The sequence below is a fragment of the Lepidochelys kempii genome, chromosome 9 (genome assembly GCF_965140265.1).
Source record: "Lepidochelys kempii isolate rLepKem1 chromosome 9, rLepKem1.hap2, whole genome shotgun sequence".
Taxonomy (NCBI): Eukaryota; Metazoa; Chordata; order Testudines; family Cheloniidae; genus Lepidochelys; species Lepidochelys kempii.
The window spans coordinates 19,582,142-19,601,245 of NC_133264.1; the positions used below are offsets into that span (position 1 = coordinate 19,582,142).

The window sequence follows — 19,104 nt, forward strand, 5'->3', positions numbered from 1 at the left end:
TCAGTACTGCAAGTAGAGTGTTTCTGTTATGCACTAAGCAGTCCCAGTACAAAAGCTGGCAGAGTCAAAGTTCTATTCAAAATGGGAAAGGGTCAGTTGAATTTTGATTTTTGCCCTGTTTGAGCTATCACCCAGTGAGGTATGCATACATTTCTGCATAAGCTTATTACTGTCTGATACTATATTAAAAATCAGCAAAAACCTTTTCTGATCGTACAGGAGGACTGCTTAAAAGAGGGCAAACCACACATTTTACAGAGGGTCCTGTGTGTGTGTGTAGAGGATCTGATTCTCATAATCTAGAATTATATTTATAGTCTCTCTGCTAAGTGGTAGTAGTTGTTGGGACATTGTAGATCAGTCCTCTGATGGAGCAGAAATCTGTGAGTTGCTATTTTCTTTGAGTAAGTGGTTTCTTCAACATCATATACCCACCAGTCCTTGAACAAACATGGCCAGAAAGGGCACACAAATGCTGCGTCTTTTAGCCCAAACTTCAGTTCCTGGTTCTGAGGAAGCAACTCTGCCCCAAGAATTAACTCTATAGTCAGAGACCAAACTGGCTTGTGTTTATAACAACTGCTTCCCACCCCACCCCCAAGAAATGACATCACAAATACTTACAACTTCACAGCATTTCTTCAAAGACTGCACACTGGGTACTCAGCACATAAGGTCAAAACAAACCACTCCCCCCAGAATGAACAAACAAACAAAAAAAAATAAACAAAACCCATGTTAGATTATGTGAAACAGCACCATCTTCTGGAGACTACAACCATAATTCATTTTTAGTAAGCGGGAAGGTTAATATGGTGGCAAATTGTTCCCAATATAAATTGGTCTATAATGCTTTATTCTCCTTTAGTGTTGTGGAACCAGTTCCCAATGGTTCAGTGTCTATAACATCTTTGTATTCTGCAATCCCTTGAAACAAAGAGATGTTGCTTTTGAGCAATTTATGAAAAAAAAAACAGACACTTTTTGATAATATGCTTTTAAGTGTCTGTATGAAGGTATTTAAAGTCTCACTTTAAGATTCCTTTACATTTCCAGAGAGTGGTGATGTGAATCAGGCCTTATATGTTTGCAAAATTGAGCCTTTTTCGTTGAGCCCACCTTTCTTCCATTTATTATTTTCTCACTTCTTGGATGTATTCAATTGATAAAGCCTCACAAAATTGACCTATTCCTTTTTCAAGAGAAAGTACAAATGTAAAAGCAATTAACCTGTACACGCTGCTATTTAATAAGTCACAGAAACCTTTCCTTAATATACAGCGACATGTTAATATTTGATTTGACTACAATGTGTGTAACTCCAATTAATGTAATAGAATAAGATAAGATTATACATGGCCTGATTTTGACCTCACAGGCACTCATTTCACACTGGGGTTACTTTTTTGACTTTATGTTAGTTGCTTTGTATTTATACCAGGATACATAATATCATAGACAGGCCCACTATCTTTTGTATGTTGCAAAACGGTGGGGTTTATAAAAAAGATTTATGTGCTTTGATTCAAAAAATTCTTTATGTAAGTTCGTGCCCAATTCTTTCAAATGTCCAGTGAGAGACAGTGCATTATGAAGTGTCATTCTGGGACTGGATCTGTCACAGCTTGAAGTGAAATATAATATATACATACCATTTATATCAGTGGTTTTCAGCCTGTGGTCTGCAGACTAAGATTTTCAAAGGGGTCCACACTGGCATTTGAAATGTTTTAAGTGTCTGCAAGTAAAAAAAGGTTGAAACCCACTGTTTTATACTCAAGTATCAGGGGGTAGCCGTGTTAGTCTGTATCCACAAAAACAACAAGGAGTCTGGTGGCACCTTAAAGACTAACAGATTTATTTGAGCATAAGCTTTCATGGGTAAAAAACTCACTTCTTCAGATTTGAAGAAGTGAGGTTTTTACCCACGAAGTGAGTTTTTTTCCCACAAAAGCTTATGGTCAAATAAATCTGTTAGTCTTTAAGGTGTCACCAGACTCCTTACTGTTTTATACTGATCATGGGTGCAGTCTTGCAAATAAACAGCTGAGTAAATTTGCACAAGGTACTATGGGAGGGCTCACATGCATAAGTCTCTGCAGCATCAGGATCCATATTATTATGTGGATAAATGGGTATAATATTCTATCTATACTATCTATACCTTAGGTGGTGAGTCTTTAGTTAAACTTTTTTTCCCCTTTCCTAAATGATCCGATGAATAAAATATAAGGATTTCATTAGGGAAAGATATTTAAGCAAATCCTATCATAGTCTACTTTTTTTTTTCCAGGACATGAATGAAGTATCCAGCTTTATAAAAGGTTCAATACTTGGCTGTCAGCAAAACAACTTAAACTATCCTCCTTTCACTCCCAGTAAGTCTATAGTTTTTAATCATATGGCAAAAATCCAAGTGTGTGTGAGATACAAGTAATCAATTATAATGAGATGAGGGAAATTTTTACTTTTTTTTTTTATGTTTTATGTTCTAAACATTCCTAATGACAGAAAAGATGAGTATATAGTATGTTATTCTCAGTGGCTTAGGTACTGTTTCCAGAACTCCTGAAGGCAAATGGCTTTTTCCAGTAAAATGTTTAATCATTTTTCAAATTATTAGCTGCATTTGCTAAAGTAAATGTTGCCATTGCTTTAATTAAGTCTAGCAATAGTATTGATTTTCCTTGATCATTAATAGCTTTAGGCCTGTAAGCATAACTAAACTAGAATTCTAATGTTTTATCAAGCAATAACTTTTGTAGGCCTGTCGCAGATCCAATAGTTCAATAATTTAGGGTGAAGTTGTGCAATCTTTCCACATGCTTGTGAGCGGTTGCTCACAGGAGTAGTCCCATTGGCCTCAGTGCATCTGCTTGTGCAAAGAAGTGGTCAGCAAGGCGATGAAGGGCTGCACCATCTAGTACTTAGTGCAGAATTTTAGATTCATCTGAAGGTAAAAAATAGCTTTTTTTTCTGATCACACATGGCTCTAATGAAAAGAGTGGAAAGATTTCACTCTGTCAGAGATACAGTTGTAACCTGTGTGGGCATTTTTCCAGCAGTATTTAGGAGGTGGGAAAATGGGAAAGAAACAAAGAGCAGGGAATGTCTGTACAGAGCTGATTGGCACTTTGCACTCTAGCAGAAACAAGGGACAGTGCATGGCCGTGCTGCTCTGTGAGCAAGACAGGACCCAGACTGCATCTCTGAGAGCTTGCTTCTCCCTCCCTACTGAGGAGACCATGCACCTGTGCTGGAGAAAGAGTAGCAGCGGAGCAGTGGCTCTTCCCCTCTTAGCAGGATTTAGCAAAGCAAGTAACCCATGCAGGGAAATAAGGAAGCTCCTTATGCCTCCTTACTCCGCGACAAAGGCATGCAATCAAGGTGACAGTTAAGCCCTTACTGAGCTAAAGTTCTAAGTGCCGGAGGCAATGACACTGAAGAGAGCTGGTGGCTACTATTTAATATTGCCTATAGAAATATGAGAAAAGATTTAATAATTTTATGTCCTGAACAAACTGAATCAGATTATATATCAATTCACTAAACTCCACTCTGATATAAAAGCTGCATTTATAGAAGCGTTAGAGGTAAATTGGTGAATTGTTCAGGGTTCGCATATTGAGTGCCATGAGGTATAGGGAGCTCCAAAGCAGGAAAGTACCACAGTTTAAACACTGATGAATAAAGCCAGTGTACCTCAATCTAGCTTAACCTACTGTCATATGATGTGATATTTACTAGCACCCATAGTTTCATTCTTGAAGCACTGTGATGAATGTAAATACTAAACAAAAAGGGCCCCTCCATTTTGTTATGTATTAACATAAAAGATTGGAAATATTCAAAATAAAGGCGTACTCCAGTGTTGTCATATCATTTTCTAAAGGTATTCTTGATGGACTCATGTATTCAAAGACACTTTGCATGGATGCAGTGCAATCCTGGGGAAAACACTATGATGTTCACAGTCTATACGGCTATTCCATGACCCTATCTACTGATAAGTAAGAACTGCTTTCTAATAATTGTTACGTAAAGGTATACTAGGTGGCCTAAAGTTGCAAAAGTGATTAGTGATTTTTAGGTGCCCACCTTGAAACTCTTTAAAGGAGTCCGATTTTCAGAGATTGTTGAGCATCTGCCCTCTGGGAATCAGGTCCTTCTATGGTTTCTGAATCTGGGCATCCAACACTGAAGCACCAAAAATCACTAGCCTGTAATAAAATTTAGGACGACGTGGCCAGTTTGCTTGTAGAATTGGTTAATGAAAGGAAGACCCTGCATTACTATTTAAAGTTCAACTCAAAAAAAGTCTTAAAATTTGTGTTGTCTTTAAAAGTGCTAGTGAACTGCCAATTTTCAAAGTTGGTGTAATTTCAAGACTGTTTCAATCAAGTTTATTTCAATTTGAAGAACAAATAAAGCCATGGTTCTAGTCCTGACTAACATAGCCTAATGGACCATTATCCTGGTAGATAACTGTCTTCACCTCGTCCCATTTTGCATCTAAAGTTTCCAGTAAGACACACATGTCCTGCATGACAGATTTTGAATTGTGGAGTGTTAGAATAGAGGAGCTCTCTCTCTGTGCTTTGTTCTCTGCTTCTTTAGGCAGTGTGGTTTAAAAAAATCATAAGTTTTCAACATTTCCTTTCTCCCTTGAAATTCCTACACTCAAACTGGTAACTAGTTAATGTGTTGGACCCTCAACTGATCTAAATTGGTGCAGCTCCACTGAAGCAAAGCCAGTATATTCAAGTTGAGTACCTGGCCCAAAGTTTAGTGGGCTAAACAGTTTAAGAAAGATAGCTCATTTGGAGTTAATATCAGAAGCTCAGCTAAAATATATCTGGCTAACTGGAAGTGAGACAACATCTCTGGGCCTTATTATTTTTATGAATTAATGAATTTTAATTAGCAATATGGAAAACAGATAATCTATCAGAGTTCAAGTACACTTACCATGTGGTATTAATTCCAGTTTCATTTAATTTTCAGAGCTATACAAGCTGTTTTCCCTGGAAAAAGAAGCCTTACGATTTCTAGGTCTACTTTTGCTGGATCAGGAAAATACACAGGACATTGGCTCGGGGATAATGCTGCTACATGGAATGATCTGAGATGGGCGATAACAGGAATGCTGGAATTTAACCTCTTTGGGATACCTTATGTATGACATAGTTATTTGCGATAACCCTTCAAAGCAACAGATTAAGAATTAACAATGCAATCTTTTCATCTAATTGCTTGTTATCTAATCAAAACCAATATAAATCATGACCTTGTTCTTTAAAACATAAATAGTGATATGCAGAAGTCCAGAATAAACAAACAAACAAACAACCCTCATCTGCCATGTACAGCTTTACACAATTGGCTGGATTAATTATGAGGCTGTTGTTACTGATTTTTGCCCTCCTCTGAAGTATCAGGTATAGGCCACTCCCATAGCTGGGTTTCTGACTAGATGGACTTATGGTGTGATCTAGTATACTACTCCCTATGTTTCAAGCTATCTGTCACCCTTTATTATTGTTTCATCTTCAGTCATCAGCTCTATGAGCTGACATTATACAGTGTTTTGCCACTGCATTGGCAGTGGGATAGGATTGCTCATTTATAAATGAATGAAATGGCCAAATTCCATCTTCAGGATTTGCATTTCTGTGATTGTACTGCGCTGCCATCTTGTAGACTGCTTAATGTTATTTATTTATTTCTTAATCATGTATTTATGGTGGCACCCGCTGTGTGTTAATGTTTTCCAAACATTCACGAGTGGTGCTCCAAGGAGCTTGTGATCTAAAGACAACAAGATGGAGGTTAGGGAGAAGGGGAATCATAGTAGCCAATTTAGATACAAGTCAACTTCATTCACTGTAAACTGACCGATGTGACTACAGGTTGCTCAGTAAAGCCCTATGTGTGCAGGTACAAAAATACTCCAATTATTGTATTTAACACCAAGCCACTCCTTTCCCCATCATGCCATTCTCTTCCCTTTTAATTTCCCACTAGTTCCTTCTGATGCACCTTTCACACTGAAATAGGAAAAGGAAGGTGTTTTTTTAAGATGGTGGACTAATTTCATAGGTGATGTGCAAGGTAGAGCCCTTCACACTTAGTTGGGCTCCATCAGAACTACTTGGAAAAATACTTCGTATTACTGCTACCAATGTGCAAAAGAATGTAAGGGTTCGTCTACATGGCCCTGCAGTGTGAACTACTGGGGGTGTGAACTGCAGTGCACACTAAAATGTTTCGCTGTAAGTGCCCCGTGTAGACTCTGCGAGAACTGAAAAGTACCTAGTTTGTGTTAACATGGTCTTGTTTGAAATGGGACTTAAGTTTCTTTATTACATTATAACATTTGGGGTATAAAATTAAAACAAGTTTAAAAGACACTTTGAAAAATATTACAGCATTTTTTTAAAAAGGAGATATACCTGACATCCCACCTTCAAATAATAATCTTTGATAATGGCTGTGTGTTATTCAGAACAGAAGCCATTTGACAGCTTTGGGTCTGAGTAAGATCAGATCTGAAAGAAGAAAGATGTCAGGCAGAAATATGGTGAACACCTCCCTCAGGTTTGCTATTGTGACAATTAAGGATATGTTGATTATTCACTGGAAATTATACCTTTCACTTTGCATCTCATCTTTGTAAGATTGGTAGTATGCCAATTAAAAAATATGTATACAAGCATATGTGAAGAGATGTGGTATGCTGTGTAATACATATAGGGTATATACAGTATTTTGACACATACATACACTATTCGTGTATAATTTTTTAGATTGGTGCAGATATTTGTGGCTTCTTTGATAACGTCACAGAAGAACTTTGCAGGCGATGGATGCAAGTTGGAGCATTTTATCCATTTTGCAGAAATCACAATGCTGAAAATTATGCGGTAGGTTACTAATACTCTTACAAAATTCCATACAGCTGTCATTACATCACCAATTCCCTACTACTGTTGTATCAATGAACTTACAAGTAGACTACCAACATTCCGTATCTCCTCTAGCGCAGCAGAGCTGGAACAAACCCACTGTAATGGAATTGTTTCCATTGTCCTTAGTTACTATTTACTCAGTCATTGAAACAACTGTTGTCCTACTAGCATAGTGTGGGCATTCTGTCTCCTGCATTCTAATACTCTGTTCGATTCGGTTTTCTGGTCCAAGTGAGCTATACAGTTCACTGGATTGCAGTTTAAATTTTACATTCGTAGGTTGTCTTAATGAAATTCTAACTTTAAAAGATTCACCTCCATTGGAAATAATTGTCTGTACTGTGCCAAGTTCACCAGTGGCCGCAGCAGCTGCAACTTCACTGTGTCACTGTTCATGTGGACTCCAGTGGAGTTGCAGCTGCTTACAGTGGAATTGGCCTACAGTGTTCTCCACAACATGTTTCCTTCTTCATGACAACAATAACAATCCAACCTTTATTTTCAGCCTCAGGATCCAGCTGTGTTTGGGGCAGATTCTGTTTTGGTGAGATCATCAAAGAACTACTTGAACATTCGATACACTTTACTGCCCTACCTCTATACCCTTTTCTACAAAGCTCATACACAAGGAGACACGGTAGTGAGACCACTTCTTCACGAGTAAGTTCGCTGATCAAAATATGCATAAACGGTATTTTTTGTTGGGAAGAGGGCATTCCGTGGGGCAGAGTTTGATGCTATTGTATACATCATATTTATACACATTGATAATGCAATAGCTTTTAAGAAAGATCAATCATAGATCATTTCTAGTTTCCTAAATTATTATCATTTGCTCTAACACCTGCTATGAACAGTATGACATGTCAGTGGTAAATAAGGAAATGGCTTTTTGGCTGCGCATTCTAGAAGTTCCATTTCCTAGCTCTTAAATTCTTTAACAAACTATTTCTAAACAGGAAATATATGAAAAATATGATTATAAACTAAATAAGGAAACATGGGAATGTATTTCTGGCATTTGCTGATTTTCTTCATATGGAGATAAAAACAAGCTATAGTGTTATAAATTTCCAGTGATCAGTGTTGCCATTCTTCTGTGCTGATTCTAGGCAATATAGTGTTACCTATGGCAATAAACAAACAAAATAAATACTGCTACTTTCTCCATCATTTAGGTTCTATTCAGATGAAGCAACATGGGCTATTGATCGACAGTTCTTGTGGGGCCCTGGTCTTCTGATCACTCCTGTACTGGACCCAGTATGTTTGATTATATATTAAAATCTATCTTATTAACTCTTAATTGAGCACTGACATTCATATTATTTAGGACTCAGTTTTGCCCCTAAACGTCACTGCATATCTCCAATATTTGTAACAGCTAATATAATGGAGGGCACCCTATTGTCTTTACATTAGACCATTTGTCTGCTTGGATTCTTCCATGCTGCAAAGAATACATCTGACTTCTGGCTGTTCTCCTTGTAGCTGATAGCAGATCTCCAAAAAGATGTTTTAACCAGAGTGAATAGGTTTACTAATATACACATGTTGACCAGATAGTTTCATCAAGTAACCAGTGAACCATGACCTAGTAGAGCGAACCTAAGTTATAGCTAAACTAATGCAGAAACACTTATGAATGTGACCATTCACAAGCAGGTAGATAAGAGGGACCAGGACATAATACAATTATTTGTCAAGCCATGTTTCTAAAATTCACAAGCAGCTTCTCTTCATCTCTTTGTAATTTCACTGGAGAACACCAAGATCATGGATTATTCCTGTTGTAGTGATGACCCTCATTAATTCAAAATTTCCCCTTTGGCCCTCAGTCTCACATAGGCAATCACATTTTTCAAGCTCTATCATAATACACTTGTTAACAAGTGTAACAAGGCATATCTGAAAAGAAATGTCTGGTACAAAGCAACACAAAAGGAGACTTTGGGGTAATTGTGAATATCAAATAAGACATCAGTTTGCAACATGATATGATAGCAAAATGAACCAGTGTGATTTTTGGGCTGCATACCCCACAAAGGTATCCTGTCATGGAGCAGTGATGTAACAGTCCCTTTATGGTTCTGATGTGACTTTGCTAGGATTATTGTATGCATTTATCGGTACCTCCATACTACTAACATTTTAACAAGTTGGTGGGATTCAGAGAAAAGGAACATTGATTAGGAGCTAGAGGACTGATTTATGAAGAAAAGTGAAAAGCAGGAACTGTGCATAGCTAGGCTAAGCAACATTTAAAAGGAGCTATGATAATAGTTTACAAACATCTGACGGTGTAGATACCCCAGAAAAAATAATTTAGTTTGGTACAAGGGGATATGACTAGGAGAAGTGGGATAAGAGAAAGGAAGAATTGAGGCTAAATATCAGGAAACATTTCTGATAGTGACAACTACTGGATTGTGGGATAATCTACAAGGAAAGTGACAGAAGCCTCATTGCATGGCACATTTAAAATGAAACCAGATAGATCAGTAATAAGCCTACTTTAGGGCATAAATCTTCATTGCACATGGATGAACAAGGACATTTTTTTTCTATTCTAACTTCTGTGATACTGTGGAAAAAAAGTCTTATACGTTGATCAGACAATTAGAGAGAAAGGTCCTTCTTCATAAACAAAAAATCAGAACAAATATCATTGAAATTCTCTTGTCAGCTTGAAATTGTCACTTTGGAAATGCTGCTTTAGTTACTATTTGATTTATTTGTCTTCAAATATGAAAGATGTTTCTTTATTCTCATTTCAGGGTGTGGAAACAGTGACAGCGTATATTCCTGATGCAGTATGGTATGACTATGAAACAGTAAGTAAAAGCATATAATAATGCTGGGCTGAGTCCATGTCTGTGTATTCTTCTCAACATTGTCCTCTATGGATTGGGTTGTGATTGTTAGATGTGGTAGAGGAGATAAACATGAAGGAAGCAGAAAGTTGAGAAGATGGAAGAGAGATAATTAAGGGAAGGAGGCAGAATAGACAGAGAGAAAGGAGAAGAGAGAGCTCGTAACAAATATTAAGCAAGGTTTATGTTTCTTCTACATTCTATACAGTGCTCTGAACACCACCATCAGTAAAATAAATAGTACAATGTAATAATAATAATAATAATTGCAGTCTCTTCTGGGCATTCAAACACTGGCATGTTACCCTTATTTCTAAAGAAATTAAGTTAACCACTTCTGTGCCAATTCTTTTGCCTGTTGGCTGGAGGAAGAAGGTAAGGTTCTACCCTATGCCTGACACAAGACAGTGTCTACTTTCAGCCTTCCAGGATGAATTGGCCTTCTTTTGTGTGTTGATCGTGCTGGAATCAAAAAGTAAACTTTTTTTATTTGGTGTTGTAATCTAAGGTGATTTTCTGTGGTAGTAGGCAGACAGTGTCTGAATAGACATTTGTGTATTATAACTGGAGAAATCAGGAGAACTGGAATGGAAGCTCAGGATGTGAGAAACCATTCTCTGTAGTGAGTAATGTAAAATACCCATTTTCTCTTCCATTCCCATAAATTAGGGTAGAAGAGAAGTATGGAGAAAACAACAAGCACAGATGTATCTCCCAGCAGACAAACTAGGACTTCATCTGAGAGGAGGCTACATATTTCCTATTCAGCAGCCAGCTAATACAACATTGTACAGGTACGTTTTATGGCTGAGCCCTGTGATCACACTGCTCTGTAATGTGATTTCAGGAGTGGGCTCAGAATTGTCAGATTTCAAACCATTGGGTGTATCATATGGGAACGTCTGAAGTCCATTGCATCCTACGCTCTTTACTCAAGCTAAAGTCCCACTGTAGCCAGGGGTACAGGATCAGTACTTCAGTGGTATTTGGATCAGGTCCTGAAGCTCTACAGTCAAACATATGGCCCAGTTTGCTTGTCAGTTTGCACACACAGGGTTAAACTGTAGCTATGTCACAAGTCATGAGTAAGTATCAACACATAGTTGAGCTGCCCGAGGAACAGACTAGAAACCAGACTAAGACAGAGACTCTCAATCTGGTCTCTAGGTCCCCCTTTGCTTCAGAGAAGTGGGGGTAAATAGTCTTCACCAATTTGTCCCACTCCCTGCTAGCCCATATGTGTGATTAGCAGCACTGTGGAGAATACTGTCGTCCATCTCTACTACTGATGAAAGGGATGATCCCTTGTTGCCCTGTCTGAATATGAAGGATGAGTTGCTCAGACTGATTATTGCCTGTGGGACAAAGTGCGGATGTTAGACTAAATTCCTTTCTCAGTGTATATGTGGAATAACCTATTGATACCCACGTAATTAAGAGGAAAAAATGGCCTGTCCTATTGAGTTTAGTATTTAAACTTTGAGATTGGTAATTGCTGAAAGCATTGACATACTTTCATGATTAATGAAATAATATGATTACTGGTTAATCACATGTTAATTTTGTGTAACGATTTTTAGTCCTGCCACACATTTTCATCCATTTCCGTGAAAATGAAAGGCAATTTATCCAGGTGAAAAGTAGTTTAGAGAAAATCTGTTCTGTTGTGAAATTATTAAAAGCTCTCAGCCAAAAAATGGTGAAAGGAAATCTGTAAAATTTTGTAAACACAAAACCTCAGTTTTTAACACGAATCTTTTGGAAATGAAAATTGGTAGCATCAATATTTTTTCAAGATGTATCAGTATAAACAATGTCTAGATATCTTTTATACTCTTCAGAGAAAGTCTTTCATTTTACAGCCGCAAGAATCCGATGGGACTCATAATTGCATTAGATGACAAGGAACAAGCAGCTGGAGATTTATTCTGGGATGATGGAGAATCTAGAGGTAGGCACATTAGATACCCGTAACATTTGAAGTATTAGTATATTTGAAAATAATGATCTTAATCTTTTCATTGGTTTCATGGATCAAGTATTTTATATTAAGCAAATTAGTGGTATAACTTGGAAATTATATATGTTACAACCAGGGGGCCCAGTCCTGCAAATTCTTACTCATCTGAATAGTTCAGTGAGACATTAGTGAGGGTTTGGATATGCAACCTCAAGTGGAGAAATGTAATGTTCTATTCACAATGAAGGTGCTGAAAGGCTTGTTAGAATTGTTGTTTATTAACACTTTAAAAAATCCAAAGTTGTATACCACATTGCTGAGATATTTTTAATACACTAAGAGGTGAATTCTACTCTCAAATTATCTGTTGTAAATCCAGATTAACTCCAGTGGATGCAAAGCTAGCTCGGGTACGTCTACACATGCTGCAGTCACGCATCTGAATTACTGTGAACATACCCTTGGATATGGGGCTAAATACGGAAAGTGATAAAGTTGAGTGCTAAAAGTGAGGCATCTAAATCCATCTTTGATTGAAAATGGCCTCATTTTCAGATGTACTGAGCACCCAGTGAAGCCGATATTTTGCCCTATGTACTGAACTTTATGCTTTTGCTGTCATAAACAATCAAATATTTCATCACTGATAATGTTAATAAGCCTTAATGCCTTCTAGGGTTGTTGCTGTATTGTTGTTGTAGCACTTGTAGCCACTAATCACAGCTGAGGATCCAGCTGCTCTGGATACTGTAAACACACACAACAAAAAGTAGGAGGATCTAAGTGCACCTAAGTAGCAGTTTTTTGTTTAATAAATTGAATCAAAATAATAATTTATATATGTTTTCATTTCTATCAAATGGCCAACTCAGCCAAATAAAATATCTGAGTTTTATCCCTTTAAAATACCATAATGAGTCATGATAATGTTGAGATTAAAGCTAATTTGGAAAATAAAAGGAGTTTGGAATTTGAATTATAAAATAACTGGCTGTGATTTCCAGAGGCGCCTAAGGAGTTATGCACCCAAATTCCACTGAAATTTAATGGGATCTGGGCACGTAAATCCTTTCTTTGACAATCCCAGCCTTTGTCCTTTTTATTATACTTTTGTTAGACAAACCAGCAAGCAGTTTAAACATTTATTCCAAAATGACTTCCTGAAGACCTTTTATTGCACACTCAGGCTTTTATTAAAAAAAGATTTAAGGACGTGATAGTTTTTATTGTTTGTTTGTAACCTGTTGTAGCACCTTATATATGTGTAAAAAAGCTAAGGCTGTGGTTTATGGCATATGCCCATTAAAACTAATGTATTTCAAGAATACCTGGTTTTCAGGAAGTTCTGACCTTACATTTTTAATCCAACAGCCTCATGCTATCCATAGAGAGAAGGGAATAGCAAAAGAATTTGAGCATGATTTAGCCATGCTGGATAAATTTAAGAAGGAATTTTACGAGAAGTGTCTCAACAATAAGGACTTACGCGTAATGGAGATGGTCAAAGCACCACCGCGGTGGTCAAGAATAGATTACACTATGTCATTCCACTTATGTTTCATCTCTAGTCTTGCAAAATATGGCCCTGATCCTGCAAACACTTGTGCATTTGAGTGTTTTTATACACAATTCTCACTGAGTGAAATGGAACTTCTCTTGTACATAAATGTTTTCAGGGCTAAGATCTAAAGGTGGTGGGAAGGTTATGTAGGATTACTCGTGTTAACTATTCTGATTTCTGTCTATGATTCTGTCAGGTACTGACTGTCTAGTACTGAAATTCATTCTAACCTCTATGTTCAGATAGTGTATATCTTTTGATCTGTAAAACTGTTGAATATATCATCCATGACCTCTATAAATGTGCTCAAGTTTGAGAACTCAGAGAAAATTTAAATGTAGTCTCCCTAATAAACCATCTTCAAAAAGATTCTGGGATTCTGCTACTGTTCCCCTGCCACCAACTCACCTATTCACACATCAGTTTTTAATTGAGAGGGAGATGGGAGAGGTCCCCAAATGGTCCACACTAACCCTAAACTTCTCACTGAGTGGCAGACCTAATTGTGAGGAAAGACCAGAAGGTGCTGCCCATCTGATTCTCCCATTGTAGGACACTTGGCTGGCTACATCATCCTAACTTCTCTCTCAGTCCCAATTCAACAGTACTGCCATCGTCCTAGGAGGTCTGCCTTCCTTCATATACTTGAGCTGTGAAGGGCTCGGATTCTCTTCTGGGTTTCACTGCTGTCCCTTTCAAGTATAAAGTGCCCAATCTACAATTCCCTACTATCACATTGTACTCTGTAAATATTAGCTCAGAATACTGAGTCTCTGTGTCCTGATATTGAAGAATTGGGGTAGTAAGGGGAAGTTTTTCACTATCTCAAGTAGGAGGGCACCATGCTAGCTGGATGCCAAAAAGTGGGGTTGCTTGTGCTCAGAAGGATTATTGTATGATGATTTTGCTTTATATTGTTGAAAGTGTTTTTTAAAGATCTATTCAATAATAGATACGTATCCTACTTATAGAATCCAGCTCTTATTGTTTTGACTCTACCAATCCTGAGTCAAGCAAAACCTTTCAAACTGTCCATGCTCTTTTCAGTCTCATGAAACTCTGGGCTGCCTTAAAGAAAAAGCATTGTGATTTGGCTGATAATTGCTGCAATAAATATTGGATGCCCCTGGGCAGTTGCTGATATTTCTACAGAGGGAACATGTTCATTTTCAAGATCTAAAATAACTCAGATTTTATTGTACTAATATTGAGAAACAAAATTATATGAACTGTTATGATTTTTTGATCATTTTCTAAAACAAGTCTTCCTAAAAGCTTATGAGTAGCAATCTTCCTTAGAAATAGTTCACAATTTACTAGCAACCACAACCTTCTTCATGTCTGTCTTTTTTTTTAAAATCCAACACTGAAGTGTTTAGTAGTCAACTCTTACATTTGCTGCCAGTGAGGTATTTTATTCCCTGTTTCATAACTACATTATGTAGAGTATAAGTATAATAGATAAACTCTTTCGATAATAGATAATTGTTCAAAATATTTCAAGGAGTTGGCTTTGAAATATGTACATAAGGTTAAAAGAAAGTGTATACAATCCTTCTGGCAAGTAGCATTTTACTTACAATGCAGATGAATATCAAGTTTAGGCTCTCTTTATGCCAATTGCATGGCAAAGAACAATGTTCAAATAATGTTATTACTTTTGCAAAGTCAAACACTCAAAAGTTAGGGAATATCAGCACTGAGATGGCGAGTACACACACACACACACACACACACACACACACACACACACACACACACACACACACGCTACACACTGCACCAGCTGCACATGCTGTTTTTTTCCCACAGGACCCCTGCCTTGTTTATATCCCGATTTGGTGAAGCACTTAACCACTTACAATTAAGCATTGTCTTTAAGCATGCTTTGCCTTAGAGCATAAGGACTTTGTAGTCAATGTTTCCACAGGTTTGCCTTTACAACAGCTTTTTCTGTAATCATTCTTTAACATTCTGCTCTTTAAAAGGAATAGAAAAAGAGCATGCGTTTAAACCAGGTCAATATCCCCATAATGTAGGATCAGTTACATGAACATCAGGGTGTGCAAAAGAGTTTAGTAAATCTTCATTTGTCCCTCATTGGAAGCTATGCAAGACAGGAATTATGTCTTTATATCAGGTTTCAGAGTAACAGCCGTGTTAGTCTGTATTCGCAAAAAGAAAAGGAGGACTTGTGGCACCTTAGAGACTAACCAATTCATTTGAGCATGAGCTTTCGTGAGCTACAGCTCACTTCATCGGATGCATACCGTGGAAACTGTGTGTGGTTTTTGGAGGGGGGTGAGGGGGTGAGAGAACCTGGATTTGTGCAGGAAATGGCCAACCTTGATTATCATGCACATTGTGAAGAGAGTTGTCACTTTGGATGGGCTATTACCAGCAGGAGAGTGAGTTTGTGTGTGGGGGGGTGGAGGGTGAGAAAACCTGGATTTGTGCTGGAAATGGCCCAACTTGATGATCACTTTAGATAAGCTATTACCAGCAGGACAGTGGGGTGAGAGGAGGTATTGTTTCATGATCTCTGTGTGTATATAATGTCTGCTGCAGTTTCCACGGTATGCATCCGATGAAGTGAGCTGTAGCTCACGAAAGCTCATGCTCAAATAAATTGGTTAGTCTCTAAGGTGCCACAAGTACTCCTTTTCTTTATATCAGTTTGCACAGCACCAAGCACAATTGTGCCCCTATCTTGACTCAGGCCTCTGGGTGTTACTATAATAATAATTTAGCAGTCTATTGGTTTCTAATTGTGACAGAATCCTATGCTCAACTTGTCAGTAATGCTGCGTAATATCTGCACTGTGCTTAGAAAATGTTCATTTCTCTCTCAATATTTTAGATACAGTGGAAACTAAAAACTACGTTCATTACCAGTTTTCAGTTACCAATGTAAGTAATTTTTCATAATGTTATTTTCATTGTGTTCATTTTAATCGGTAATGTTTTCAGTTAATCAGAGCATCATGTTTTGTTGTTTGTTCATTCGTTTTTTTACTAACTTTTAGATATCATGAAAACACCCATATTTCCTGATAGATAATAAAATTGACATACAACTATTTATCAAGTAGTAGAACTGCAAGATGATGATTGCCTTCAGCTCTCAACATACCAATGGGAGTTTTGCCTGAGTAAGGGAGGAGATGCAGTTCTATTAAAAATGTAGTCGTGGGCTCTATAAAATGTATTTTAATTTATTTCCGCATAATTTGGGGGGGGTTAGACTCTAGATGGATATTCTGTCAGTAGAAATAAATGTAACTATCCCACATGTATTTGCTAACAAATAATACTTTTATTAGGACAGCAAGTCTATGATTTCTTACACATTAAAAAGAGTCATAAAGTCTGCACGTAAGGCTGAATGTGTCCATTCTGTGGGGATGAAGAACTAGGGTAGGGAAGGAATGTTGCATCTACTGCATCATTCACTCCTTCCTTTGACCCCACGGAAGCCCTTTCATGCGTTCTCCATTGGACTTGGGTCTTTAAAGGGAGTGGTGGGGCCAGGATCAGAGCTACTGTATACAGCATTGTCCCCCTCAATGCATGGCGATTCCAAACCTAGATAATTCTGATTGGGTAAGAATTAATTCAGGTGGTGTTCCTTTCTCTACTGTGCTGAAATTCACCCAGGGGAACAGCTGGTGGAGGGGAAATTCACAGGAAGCATAGGAGTGGAACCGTGAATACCTTCATAGATCTGATTATCATTTTTCTTTTCCTTATTCTTAATCTAAAGTATTTTTCCTACATCAGTGGTGTATAGTGAAGCCAATGAGCTGGCATTTTAGAGGTGTCAATTTTTAATTTTTATTATAAGGAGTGAATATCAGCAGTTTAATTAGGCTGTCAGTACATAGATAGTTGATAGTCTCTTTTGTCTCTTCTAGATTTAAACAAGAATTTTTAGCAGCTATTTAATGGTTGCATTCAGTTCACTCAAAAAGAGAGTGAATAAAGTTAAAAAAATCCTAATTGTCTCACATAATAAGTCTGTATTATTATTACAGCTACCATGACACTGACTTGTATAGAATTTAACAGTATCCTTTCCTGGTGACTGAGTGGTTCTGGGGACAGGTAACAGGATGTAGAGCCTTTTACTAGTGTGTCATCTGTTTGATACTACCACAGCTCCGTTGTGACTGAAAGCTACTGACTGATGGGAATGTGATAGTGTAAATGTCTTAATGTTGATTAAGTGACATGAGTGGAGAAAGAGTGCACTAGGGGTGATTTTTTATGGTGTGAACTAAGTGGTCGCCTTGTTTGCATTCTTAGCGGAGAGGCCAAGGACCTGATGTGTGCAGAGAATAAATTATGTAACTGGTTCCTTCTGGTCATAGCTGAGATGCACTTCATAGAATCATAGAATCATAGAATATCGGGGTTGGAAGGGACCTCAGAAGGTCATCTAGTCCAACCCCCTGCTCAAAAGCAGGACCCATCCCCAATTAAATCATCCCAGCCAGGGCTTTGTCAAGCCTGACCTTAAAAACTTCTAAGGAAGGAGATTCCACTACCTCCCTAGGCAACGCATTCCAGTGTTTCACCACCCTCCTAGTGAAAAAGTTTTTCCTAATATCCAACCTAAACCTCCCCCACTGCAACTTGAGACCATTACTCCTTCTCCTGTCCTCTTCCACTACTGAGAATAGTCTAGAACCATCCTCTCTGGAACCACCTCTCAGGTAGTTGAAAGCAGCTATCAAATCCCCCCTCATTCTTCTCTTCCACAGACTAAACAATCCCAGTTCCCTCAGCCTCTCCTCATAAGTCATGTGTTCCAGACCCCTAATCATTTTTGTTGCACTTCGCTGGACTCTTTCCAATTTATCCACATCCTTCTTGTAGTGTGGGGCCCAAAACTGGACACAGTACTCCAGATGAGGCCTCACCAATGTCGAATAGAGGGGGACGATCACATCCCTCAATCTGCTCGCTATGCCCTTACTTATACATCCCAAAATGCCATTGGCCTTCTTGGCAACAAGGGCACACTGCTGACTCATATCCAGCTTCTCGTCCACTGTCACCCCTAGGTCCTTTTCCGCAGAACTGCTGCCTAGCCATTCGGTCCCTAGTCTGTAGCTGTGCATTGGGTTCTTCCGTCCTAAGTGCAGGACCCTGCACTTATCCTTATTGAACCTCATCAGATTTCTTTTGGCCCAATCCTCCAATTTGTCTAGGTCCCTCTGTATCCTATCCCTGCCCTCCAGCATATCTACCACTCCTCCCAGTTTAGTATCATCCGCAAATTTGCTGAGAGTGCAATCCATACCATCCTCCAGATCATTTATGAAGATATTGAACAAAACCGGCACCCAGGACCGACCCCTGGGGCACTCCACTTGACACCGGCTGCCAACTAGACATGGAGCCATTGATCACTACCCTCTGAGCCCAACAATCTAGCCAGCTTTCTACCCACCTTATAGTGCATTCATCCAGCCCGTACTTCTTTAACTTGCTGACAAGAATACTGTGGGAGACAGTGTCAAAAGCTTTGCTAAAGTCAAGATACAATACATCCACTGCTTTCCCTTCATCCACAGAACCAGTAATCTCATCATAGAGGGCGATTAGATTAGTCAGGCATGACCTTCCCTTGGTGAATCCATGCTGACTGTTCCTGATCACTTTCCTCTCATGTAAGTGCTTCAGGATTGATTCTTTGAGGACCTGCTCCATGATTTTTCCAGGGACTGAGGTGAGGCT

General features: G+C 38.3%; 1 protein-coding gene across 2 annotated transcripts in view; it reads left to right on the forward strand.

Annotated features, from left to right (window-relative positions):
- SI (sucrase-isomaltase) overlaps positions 1 to 19,104 on the forward strand; it is a 152,821-nt gene that overhangs the window by 36,246 nt on the left and 97,471 nt on the right. For both annotated transcript variants that reach the window (XM_073359491.1, XM_073359490.1), the window contains exons 14-23: positions 2,294 to 2,378; positions 3,893 to 4,010; positions 5,005 to 5,176; positions 6,807 to 6,923; positions 7,474 to 7,628; positions 8,147 to 8,231; positions 9,746 to 9,802; positions 10,511 to 10,635; positions 11,704 to 11,792; positions 16,223 to 16,272. In XM_073359491.1, the coding sequence (XP_073215592.1) occupies positions 2,294 to 2,378; positions 3,893 to 4,010; positions 5,005 to 5,176; positions 6,807 to 6,923; positions 7,474 to 7,628; positions 8,147 to 8,231; positions 9,746 to 9,802; positions 10,511 to 10,635; positions 11,704 to 11,792; positions 16,223 to 16,272 (1,053 nt within the window). The remainder of the gene's footprint in view (positions 1 to 2,293; positions 2,379 to 3,892; positions 4,011 to 5,004; positions 5,177 to 6,806; positions 6,924 to 7,473; positions 7,629 to 8,146; positions 8,232 to 9,745; positions 9,803 to 10,510; positions 10,636 to 11,703; positions 11,793 to 16,222; positions 16,273 to 19,104) is intronic.